The sequence below is a fragment of the Lissotriton vulgaris genome, chromosome 11 (genome assembly GCF_964263255.1).
Source record: "Lissotriton vulgaris chromosome 11, aLisVul1.2, whole genome shotgun sequence".
NCBI lineage: Eukaryota > Metazoa > Chordata > Amphibia > Caudata > Salamandridae > Lissotriton > Lissotriton vulgaris.
The window spans coordinates 700,133,339-700,145,581 of record NC_141699.1 but is presented as its reverse complement, the minus strand read 5'-3'; the positions used below and the strand labels follow the sequence as shown (position 1 = coordinate 700,145,581).

Sequence of the window (12,243 nt, the reverse complement as noted above, 5' to 3'; positions counted from 1 at the left end):
CATCAAATGGTATGGAAATACTTGTCTCCAGACCAGGTTTGAGGTAAGGTATGCATCGTAACGTCAAACATAGCCTGTCAGGTTATAAAAATTCACAGTCTATCTGATTTTTTTTTTTAAAAGGCCTCACCAAGAGCAATGCATAATTCTCTAGGAGGAGACAGGACTCTTAGTAAACTTTTCATTGCAAAAAGTTGCATGGGTACCCATCACACCTTAAAAACGAAGGCTTAATTAATCACTATATCGTAATCAAAAGCCAAAGATGTGGCTTGGTCTTCTTCTGTCTCTGCCCACGTTCCTCCCTCCATCTACATGAATACGGGATTAAGATGGACTTCAGCATGTGTCAAAGCACTAACCATTGGGGCACTAGAAACAACTTCCATTAGTATTGCTGTTTCTATCGTTCTGCATTTATTTTAAATGTCAATGGCTGGAACAGCAAAAACACACAACTACCTATGTTAATCAAGGTACAAGCACTAGCTCGGAAAAATACACAATCATTTTTTCAGAAACTGTAGAGGTCATCAGGTTAAGTTTCAGTTGCACCCGAACAGACGCAGACCTATGAAAGCACTCCCTCTCTCATAACCTGGAGTTGTAAACCAGACAGGAAAACCATCCAGACAGTAAATCTAAATTACCATTTGACATTCATTGACAAAGCTATACATATGAAGATTATTTGCAATAAACTGCAGACATTACACATTTAAGGCATTTCCTAATATGAGTGAGGTGTCTTCTCCACATAGCCAAAAAACTGGAAAGCCCTTATTAAGGAGAAATAATGAGCAGAAGAGTGTAGGGAGGGCAACGTGTTAGAGGGATGTCCTTTCCAGGAATATATAAGCTGGCGCTTGTTCACGGGGTAGGGGCGGGTTCAACGAGGAGAGGAGCTTGTTACCCCTGACAATTGCAAGTTTTAATGCTGTAAACATGATATATTATTCAGAAGCTGCATTTGCTGTGCTACGCAGTTATAAGGCACCAGGAAAGACATACAGGGAGACCTGTGTCAGTTGTTCTCAATCATCATCAGCCTGCTAAATTCAGTTCGTTGTCACAAAGGTTCTAAGCCCATTCTATAAGGAGAATTCAGGCGAAGTCTCACAGGAGACTAGAAATGACATATGCTAGTAGAGGTGGGATTAGCTCGAAAGCTCTCTGGCTTATTGAGTTGTAAAGTGTAGAGTACTAGAAACCAGGGAACAGCACCAGCAATCTACACAATGATTTTATATGGCTAAAATAGGAAACCCAAGTAGGCCACCAAAGAGAAAAACGTACATAAGGTGATCAATATGCCTGAAAAATGTAATACAACAGTAAATATGTTAAAACATCATTCTAACTTAATAAAGATGCTGAAAGAAAGGAGATGTACCAGGTATTCAAACAAAAGACTGTCAGTTAAGGGGCTCAACGGTCACACACCCCTAGGAACTTTTAGGACCCCTCACAACATTCAGGACCCCTCAACAGCTCTAAGCCTGGCACCAACCTTCATGTCTTTTAAAGAGGCAGCTTCTGCCTGTGACCTAGACGTGTTTCACAAACGAATCTGGTGAGTAAATCTATTGCGGGTGGCCTGTCCAATAAAAAGAAAGCCATTAATGAGGGCCAAGAACTGGAGGTCGAGCAGTACAAATATTAGGTAACATCCGGCATCACCTGGAAGGAAGCTTTAGCCAATGAAATCACCTAATAAGTGACCATAGCTCAGTATCATCAACTAGTGATCATTACTTGTTGAAGCGTTTTGGGTGACCGCAAAGGCTACACCTATCCAAGAGTGAGGGGCAGTGGGAAGGTAGGTGATCAGGATGTCAAATATATTGTAAACATATATTAAGTGAGAAAAAATTGTACTGGCGGTTGTGCATTGCAATTGGGAGGATGGGTAGTGATCCGCATGCTAATTAAAAGTCCTTGCCTTTAGCCTGAAGTATAAACATTTAAGAGAATAGGACAAAATGAAATTATAAATACAAAAAGTGTTGCGATGTACTTTTAACAAAGACAGCTTATCTTGATAGAAGCTGCAGCTTTTAAAAGAGGAATTAATTAAACTTTATAGATGGTTTTGCAGGTGCTACAAATGCTGATCACAAGAGAGAAAGAGGCTGTGCATTGCTCTAATTGCAGGTGTGTGTCTCCAAGCAGAGATAGAGCACGCAGGCTATGGAGTCTTGGGACCTACCGGTACTTTAGTGGGATCTCAAAGGACTCCCATTGTTGAGATGCAGAAACACATAATACACCATATATTCGGTTTCTGCTGAACGCAAGCTTTTCTAATGGGAATACTGTTCTTTTTGTGAAATTTAAATACACCATATATTCGGTTTCTGCTGAACGCAAGCTTTTCTAATGGAAATTATGTTCTTTTTGTGAAATTTAAAGGAGGTACTTCACTTGTAATATTTTACTCTAAGATTCACTGTTCTTGAATTGGCGAGGCAGCAGGAGAGGGACACTTTCAGAGAAGTAGGTTCTTGCTTTGATTACTGGGGGTAATCCCCATTACTCTTAGTCCTACTCGTCCTCGACCCAGTCATCACACGAGGTATTCCACACGACAGGAAACAAAACAGGAAACGCTTTTAGACTCCACCCACCCTCCTGTCAGGTGCTATAACACACCTCACCACCAGAAGCATATCCTGATGTACCATGCACCAAAGGCCTGGAAAGGGAGGGCGGGCGGGATGTAGGACTGGGTCGAGGACGAGTAGGACTAAGAGTAATGGGGATTACCCCCAGTAATCAAAGCATTACCTCTACGTCCCTCGTCCTCGACCCAGTCATCACACATGAGGCATACCAAAGCAACCCCACAAACAAAACAGACCAGACACCAATGAGTGCAGCAAGACAGACGTTTATTAACAAACAGCAACAAACAAATCAGACATGGGGGGGAACCCCCACAGCTTGCAACACACCAGAACCAAAATTAGGGCGGCCAGGCAGAGCACAATTCAAGCGATAATGTCGCACAAAAGTAGACTCTGACGCCCAGGTCCCCGCCCTACAAATGTCCTCAAGGGGAACTCCATGGAAAGCGGCCCAAGAAGCAGACATACCCCTGGTAGATCTCGCCTGAACCCCAGACTGACAAGCAAACCAGAGCCCTGGTATCCCAAAGAGATCACAGCCTTGATCCAGCGACCCAAAGTAAGACGGGAGGCAGTCTTACCCTACCAGCCAAACCAAAGGTCACAAAGAGGGAGTCAGATAACCAAAACTCAGCAGAACGGGTCACATAGACAGACAAGGCACGCCTCACATCCAAAGAATGGAAAAAGACGTCAGAAGGCGAGGAAGGAGAAGGACAGAGAGAAGGACAAATCAACTCCTGGGAGGAATGGAAACGGGAACGCACTTTAGGCAAAAACCCGGGGTCCAAAGAAAGGACCACTGCGTCATCCAGAAACCTCAAAAAGGGGGAGAGCAACGCAATGCCGTAAGCTCTCCCAACCTCCGAGCAGAAGTAACAGCCACCAAAAGGCAACCTTGAAAGACAGAAATTTCAATTCCACGGACTCCAAAGGCTCAAAGGGAGGGGACTGTAAGGCACCCAAAACCAAAGACAGATCCCAAGGAGGAACCGGAGTGCGGACAGAAGGAGCAGAAAGAGAGAAACTCTGAAACAGACGGGAAACCAACAACCCGTCCGAAGGCAGAAGAGAAGCCGGATCCCGAAAGGCCCGGATAGCAGCCCACTGACCCTTCAAAGTGGACAGCGCATAACGCTTCTGAAAGCCATCCAAGAAAAATTGCAGAACAGAAGAAACATCACAGGAGGCAGGGGACAGGCCCAGGGCAACACACGAAGAAGAAAAGGATGCTCAGTGCTTGGAATAGGAGGACAGAGTGGACTTCTGACGAGAAGCCTGCATCACAGTGATGAGGTGGTCCAAAGAAAGGACCACCGCGTCATCCAGAAACCTCAAAAAGGGGGAGAGCAACGCAATACCGTAAGCTCTCCCAACCTCCGAGCAGAAGTAACAGCCACCAAAAGGCAACCTTGAAAGACAGAAATTTCAATTCCACGGACTCCAAAGGCTCAAAGGGAGGAGACTGTAAGGCACCCAAAACCAAAGACAGATCCCAAGGAGGAACCGGAGTGCGGACAGAAGGAGCAGAAAGAGAGAAACTCTGAAACAGACGGGAAACCAACAACCCGTCCGAAGGCAGAAGAGAAGCCGGATCCCGAAAGGCCCGGATAGCAGCCCACTGACCCTTCAAAGTGGACAGCGCATAACGCTTCTGAAAGCCATCCAAGAAAAATTGCAGAACAGAAGAAACATCACAGGAGGCAGGGGACAGGCCCAGGGCAACACACGAAGAAGAAAAGGATGCTCAGTGCTTGGAATAGGAGGACAGAGTGGACTTCTGACGAGAAGCCTGCATCGCAGTGATGAGGTGGTCGGACAGACCCCGGACTCCAAGAGACAGCCGTTCAACCTCCAGACCGCCAAGGTGAGAGGAACCAACAAGGAGGGAGACGGGGAACTCAGAGGAGACGGGTAGCAGGGCGGATCCACGGAGGGCCCACCACCAGACCCAGCAGCAGAGGAAACCAGGAGCGGCGAGGCCAATAAGGGAGAAAAGCCACCACCTGAGCCCCCACCCGCTGAACCTTCAGCAAGGAAGCAGGGATTAGAGGAAAGGGGGAAACGCATAGAGGAACCAAGGAGGCCAAAGGACAGACAAGGCATCCACTCCCCAAGCCCCCGGCTCCGGAGACCTGGAGCAGAACAGGGGAAGCAGGGCATCGGTCCGGGAGGCAAACAGGTCCAGCACTGGAGTCCCGAACCTCCGGCAGAGCAACCGGAAAATCCGCAGGGCCAGACACAGGAAGAGAGAGGACGGGAACCTCCGACTCAAGGAATCTGCAACCACGTTGTCCACACCCCGAATGTGCAGAGCAGAGAGGGCCACCAGAGGACACTCGGGCCAACTCGCAATTGCACATGCCACCAAGTTCAGGGAAAGGCAGCGGGTACTGCCCTGGTGGTTGATGTAGGCCACGGTCACAGTGTTGTCGGACCTCACCAACACGTTGCACCCCAGAAGACGATCCTTGAAAAGGCAAAGCGCCCTTTCCACGGCAGACAGCTCCCTCCAATTCGAAGACCGGCGCGACTCCGAGGGGAGCCAAAGCGCCTGCACGCCACGGACCCAAAGTCGCACCCCAGCCGGAAGCGCTGGCATCCGTTGTCAACACCAAGGGGGGGGGGGCGGAGGATGGAACCACAGTCCCTTCGACAGATTCGAAGAATCCAGCCACCACTGCAGAGCAGACACCAACTCCGACCGGCACAGGAATCGAGAAGTCCTGGACAGGAAAGGGCACCCAACGCTGAACATGCCACAATAGAGGCCGAAGATGAACCCTGGCCCAGGGCACCGTGAACACAGTGGCAGACATGTGACCTTGAACCACCAGCCATTGTAGGAGAGGAGGCGAATCCCGGGAAAGTAACTTCTTCAGCAACGACTGAAGACGCAGAATCCTGGACTCCGGGAGAAAGACCTTGCCCAGAACCGAGTCGAACACAGCCCCAATGAAGGTCCTCCGAGTGGCAGGCTCCAGGTGACTCTTCGGCAGATTGACCAGGAACCCATGATCCCCGAGCGTACGCATGGTCAAGGAAAGGTGGTGAGACATGACCTCCGGAGACGGAGCCTGCAGCAGCCAGTCGTCCAGGTACGGAAAGACTGACACCCCCACGAGATGGAGATGAGCCACCAAGGGAGACGCCACCTTGGTGAACACCCTGGGGGCGGATCGGAGACCAAAGGGAAGGACGCAGAACAGCCAGTGATGATCCCCCAGGCAGAAGCGCAGGAACCGCTGATCCCCCAACGCCATTGGAACATGGAGGTATGCATCCTGGAGATCCAATGAGGTGAACACCCAGCCCTCCTGGATCAAGGGGATCACCTTCTGCAAAGTTTCCAACTTGAACGGGATTTTGCGCACAAATAAGTTCAGGGCCCGAAGATTGATGATAACACGGAAACCCCCTGTGATCTTCGGGACCACAAAGACAATGGAATAAGTCCCCAGCCCACGCTCCAGGGTCGGGACCGGGACAATCGCCAGCATGCTGAACAGAGCTCGAACACCCTCCAGCAACGCCAGACGGCGAGACGGGTCCGAAGTCAAGGGGGTCACCACAACACCTGAGGGAGGCGGAGGAGACAGGAACTCTATTCAGTAACCCCTGGAAACAACATCCAGCACCCACTGGTCGGAGGTTGTCGGCATCCAAGCAGGGAGGAACAGCAGTCTCCCACCAACCGCAGGCCGACCACCGGCGAGACCGGGCACCGGAACGGCGTAGTCAGGAACGAGGAGCGCCAGATCCACCATCCGGCTGGGGCTTCTTCGGGAACCTCCGAGGAAAGGATCTACGAGCACCACGCTGGCCCTTAAACGAGGACTGGTGAAATCGGGAAGGCTGACGAAAGCACCGGGCATTCAAGAAGGAGGACCCCTTATGAGCAGTAGTATGACGGAATGACAATGAATGCTTTCTCTCCTTGGTGACCTTATGGAGCTTGTCCTCCAGGGCGTCCCCAAAAAGATGAGTACCAGAAAACGGCAACCTCAAGGCCATAGATCGCTGCGCAGCATCCGTCTTCCAACCCCGTAGCAGCAAGTTCCGACGGGCAGCAACAGAGGAACCACAAGACAGAGCCGAAGCCCATACTGAGTCAAAGGCAATGTCAGAAAAGAACTCCGATTGACGTTCCATAGATTCCAGCAACTCTGGACAAGTGCCCCCCTCCTGCATAGTAGAAAACAAAGTCTTGAAGTCAGCCAGCAAAGACTGCGCAACATATGCACCATACACCCCCGACCTAAGCGCCAGGTGAGAACCAGCATAGGACTTCTTCAGAGCAGAGTCCATCTTTTTATCAACGCCATCCTTCAGGATATTATCATCCGCCATGGAAGGCCGACCCACCAGAGAAGCAACAATGGAGTCCACCTGCACCGAATCAGGCAGGGCAACCTCCATATCCTGTAAAGGATAAAGCTTTGACATAAATCTGGGCATAGAAATATGGTTCGGGTCCTTCCATTCCTTAAGGAGGACATCCATGACAAAGGGGTGGATGGGCATGGAAGAAGACACAGACTTCCGAAACTGCGGCAGAACAGTGTCCTGGGAGGTTTCTGGGCACAGAGTCCTCAGGGAAGCCCATATTCTCCCTAACATGACAAAGAAGATCAGGCATAAGGTCCTTGGAAATGTACTTGCCCTGCAGATCCACTGCGCCCAAAGTGGACTCATCCGAGGAAGCAGAGGAAGAAATATCTGAATACTGGGGAGCAGTAGCCTCAGAGCGACCCCCAGCACCTTTCCTGGAAGTCTTGAGATCAGACAGCGTCTCCAAAATCAGGCGCTTCAGACGCTTAGAGCCACCCAAACTGTCACTCCGAGCAGCAGGAGTAGAAACCACACTATCCGAGGAGGAAAAGGAAGACCTAACAGGAGAGACATGCTTTCTCTTCCCGTGGTGTTTCCCCATAGTAAAGCAGCACCCACGAGCCACAGCAAACCAGCAGACAGAGCAGACTTGGGACACACAGCAGCACTACAAACAGCAGAAACGAAGGAAAAATTCCCGCCAAATAAATGCAGAATCACTCAACCATCAGCTGAGCCACAGCGAAGAACTGACGAGGAAGGAGGGGCCGAAGCAGCGGCCGACGAATGAAACTCCCCAGAAGGCACCGACTCCAGAGGAAAAGATGACGTCACCCCCACTGACCAATCCAAACGGAAGACCAGCATCCCGGAGCCCACCCAGGAGCCAGCACAGGCAAAGAAGCGGAAAACCGGAACCGGCCTCCCAGCCGCGGGCCGACACCTCCCGGAGTTTCCAGCCCCCGCAGCCAAGTGGAAATGGCCGCCGCACACCAGAGGCAAACCCGGACTGTCCCAAAGACAATCCCCGAGTTCCAGGAGCATAGAGCGCAAATGAGCGGACCGGGACGAGAGGAGCTGCGGCGTGCCCGGCAGAGAAACCCCACCGAAAGGCACAGGACAGAAGAAGGAACCGGAACCCATCCGGCAACACAGCAGAAAGCAGAGAGGGCCCCAGGACGCACACACACGTCCGACCATCACAGGAAACCAGGGAATCCAAAGAGAAGAAATCCCCGGGGACCCGAGAGGCCCCGCAACCCAGGTCCCCTGCGATCCAGGAAAACACAGGAAGCCCAGCAGCCCGGTTTCTAAAATCCCACGGAGGTCCACGAGCACCCCCAATGCCCAGCAAAGGAGGAAACCACAGGACAGGCGTAGCAGGTAAGTGCCCGGCACACACCCAAGCGTCACCCATCAGAGTTCCATCCGTCAGGAAACAAAACAGGATATGCTTCTGGTGGTGAGGTGTGTTATAGCACCTGACAGGAGGGTGGGTGGAGTCTAAAAGCGTTTCCTGTTTTGTTTCCTGTCGTGTGGAATACCTCATATGTGATGACTGGGTCGAGGAACGTAGAGGTAATGGCAGTACACATGTTGTGAACAGAAAATGTACCTCAGTAAATCAGATTTTACAGAAAACATGCAGCTTGAGTGGAAAGTGAGTGGTGGGTTCTTGTCAAAACTCTAATTTAGGGAGACTATATGAGACTTGAAAGAAAAGAAAAGAAAAATGTATGCATTTCCTGAATCATGTAAGCCGGAAAGGTCAATGAAGGTCACTTGGGATAAAGGAAACATCAGCGGTACTTTGAGCACATAAAAACCATGCAGTTGCTTTAGCACAATCAGCTAGCACTTACACAGTACAGTCATCAGGTAAGATTTCTAATAGCTTTATGTGCATGTAATATAAACATGCAGGTGCAAACAGACATCTTTACGAATGGAAAGCCACGTTTGCTGTTCAGAATGGTCACCATTGGTTTACAGTACAAAAAAATCTAATCGAATGTATGCTTTTGTGTGAGTAAATCTTCTCCAAGCAGCCATAATGCCATAGAAGTTTACAAACACAAAGATATCTGTTATTGGTTTTTTTTAAAAACGTTTCCTCCGCACATTATCTCACCCGTTAATTGGTTGGAGATGAACTCCTAAGAATAATTAGATGTCCAGGTGCAAATGTGAAGGAACACCTCCATAACTAATAGGGGTGTGGAGGGAAATGGTTTCTCCACAGGGAAAGAGGAGAAAAGGACTAATAAGTGCAATACCACCCAGGTGAAACATTTTTGGACGCACAATTGTAAATGCCGTACAATTATGTTTGTGAAAATGCCTACACCAACGTAAATGGGCTACTCCTTCAATGCTGCGTCTAATGCTGCTTTCTAGGACCAGTTGTGAAAGCTGTTGTAAATCTATATCTAAATGTAGGAGTGAACCTATAGGTGAAGGTCCACATTTTTAAGCCAAGTAGGCCTCCATTGTTAATGTGTCAGTGTCACACTGATTATGATGTACATGCTGCCCAGTAAATTCTGCTGCAGGTTTCGATTACCGAAAAGGGTCATAAACAGAGATCACAACATAACAAAAAGCTCCCACAACAGACAGACTACTGAGAAAAAAACGTCACCCAAACTGGAAAATATGCACTATCCTAACTTTTCAGTCTCTGAGCCTCTTGATTTTGTGCTTACAAGTCCATTAACCAATTACGTGGAGAAGAACTAGGTGAAGTGACCTTTTAGAAAGGGTTCCTCGCAATGGATGTGTGTATGTGAAAATTGGCGTTTGCTCAGCTGGTTTGGCTGCTGTTTTTGTTGTTTTTTTAAACAAAGTCTGCCCTCGGCCTTAGTGAATAAATGAGAATGTCTCCCACCACTTAAACCAAATCCAAAATTGCAATCAGCAAATGAGGTTAGCTAGCCCAGCAGGCTTTCAGGGACAGCTCCTCCTGAGCAAATAATAGCAACATTAATAGCATTTGTCCTTCCTAAGACATAATTATTATAACCAACCTTATAAAGCTATTTTCAGTAAATAGATTGTATTGTAATTGTATGTCTATAGCGCTTACTACCCCCGACGAGGCACTGGAGCGCTTTTTTGGCAAGTAGCACACTACTCCGGAATCCAAAAAGGATTAGTGGTGAATTAGTATAGAGAAATATAAAATTCATTTGAGCAGGGGATATGTTAGTCTGTTATTTGGCTTGAGAAGGATAGTGGAGGGATAAGGAGGGAAGGGTTTCCATTTATATAGTGCGTGCTACCCTTAATGAGGTGTTGAAGCACTTTTCGGTGAGTGGCACGCTCATTATCCATTGTAAATACAAACAAATAATACAAAGAAAATAAAGATTCTTAACAGATAAACTAAGCATTGGTTTTTCTAAAAGATGACTGAATGAGCATCCATTTCCTTTGTACCGTCTCTCTCAAAGCCTTACCTGTAATAAACCCCTATGTGTCCCTCTTCAATCTTGTGCACTGCAGAAAAAAGAGCAGCAGCGATCACAGCCAGTGCTAAGGCCGCTATGGCACCAAGTTGGGCCATCCCTGAGTACCTACAGGAAACAAGAGAAAAGTTATGGGTTATTTGTGCAATAACAAGAGACAGATGCCTACATGTTAAAGTTCAACCAACGCAAGAAGCGAGCATCCTAGAACCATAGGAAAATGCAACAGAAGGAACCAGAAGACTAGGATGAGAGTCGATCCTTGACCATTGCGTCTAGGCAAACAGATGCACGTGTCTTTTACAAAATGACTAAACAGTTAAGCACTTTTCTGGTATTGTAAAAAAGAAGAATTAGTATTGCTCAACTAGGTAGCCAATATCAGAGGGGAATAAAAAAAGGTTTCGGGATGGCCTTTGATTTGTTCAACTGACCACTCTGTTGACAATCTCTACAGAGCTCTGGTCCAGCTAGTTGCAGCCCTCCAGTGAGGACTGCGTTCGGTTTAAATTCAGACAGAATGAGAAACAATGAAGATCTCTGATGTTTGAATGCGCCATGGGTGTGCCCTGGCACTAGTCTTCTTTAACATATTTACAAGAGATAAGTGTTGAACATTCACCAGTTCCTTTCTGGCTGTTCATAGTTTATGTGATCTAGTTGGTACGCACGGAAAATGCTCTATATTTACTGATTGCACATTGTACAGATTACTATGGTGAAAAATGTGTTGCCATCAATTCGACAAAAACAAACTAATGGACGGGGTACAAAATATATTTGAGTCAAAACATTATAACGTGTCACTTTCTTTGGCTCAGACTTTCTGCTCCTGGATTGTAAAATATCCAGATGGCAAAAAACGGACACCTTGCTACCATGAACGGAACGCTGGAAGAGTTCTGAAGCTCAACTCACAAACTGGGGAGATTCAATCATCAAGTTCCAGGCGGAGGAGGGGGGAGGGGGGGGGGGGGGGGGGGGGATCTGTCGGCTGAAGCTTAAATCTGTCATTTATCTGAGCCAGTACTACACATCCTCTTCTTGAATGTGCAGTTTGGGGACCTGTGGGGGAAGAAACTGATGGCCCGGGTCCACAGTGAGACTCGGAGCCCCTCGGTTTGAGACCTCAGGTCTACTCAATTGCTAGACATTATATATAGACAGCTGACTGATAAATAGTTACCTTCAAATCTATGTCTAAGGAGTTGTGCTCACTCGTGGAGCACAGCTAAGTGCTTGCTATATTTCTATAAGGACAGAGTGTAAAGATAACGTCATTCAAATTATTAGCATTTCCATATGTGAATAAACCCACTCTGATGTCGATAACCTCTGCTACTTACAAGGACCTTCCGTATATTCAATCCTTTTTCCCCGAAACTGATCTTTGCACAGACGGGACTACATGTGTGCCTATCGTCAGTACTTCCGGGTCGCAAAGCAGCCAATCCTAATGCTAAACACATTCAGTGCTCTGTCAGAGATTGCGAGGCATCGTAATGTGTAAATTACCCTAGTATTGGAGCATTGTCAGCGTCTCAGCCAATCATAGTATTGTTACACGGATTTGTAAGGTCTCATTGGCGGTTCAGTCGGCACGTGCTTCTGATGAGGCTTTATTTAAACACTGAGCCGACCTCGAGTGGTTTGTGGGTTTCAGTCAGGTGTTTTGCTAGCGAATGAAAGGATGTCAGTTTTTTATGTGCACTGTGTACGTAACTGCAGGGGCGTAACACAGGCCACCGCAGCCCCTGCGGTGCGGCCGCCCCCCCTGTCGTGACGGAGAACGACCCCCCCCCCCCCCCCCCGCCCCC

The 12,243-nt window shown here is 48.3% G+C and overlaps 1 protein-coding gene across 1 annotated transcript in view; it reads right to left on the bottom strand.

Moving 5' to 3' along the window:
- LOC147683344 (erlin-2-B-like) overlaps window positions 1-11,919 on the bottom strand; it is a 332,794-nt gene extending 320,875 nt beyond the window's left edge. Inside the window, exons 1-2 of the mRNA XM_086943779.1 lie at window positions 11,773-11,919; window positions 10,418-10,534 (exon numbers count right to left, since the gene is read on the bottom strand). Of these exons, the coding sequence (XP_086799905.1) occupies window positions 10,418-10,524 (107 nt within the window). The 5' untranslated portion in view covers window positions 10,525-10,534; window positions 11,773-11,919. The remainder of the gene's footprint in view (window positions 1-10,417; window positions 10,535-11,772) is intronic.
- Between the last annotated feature and the right edge of the window lie 324 nt (window positions 11,920-12,243).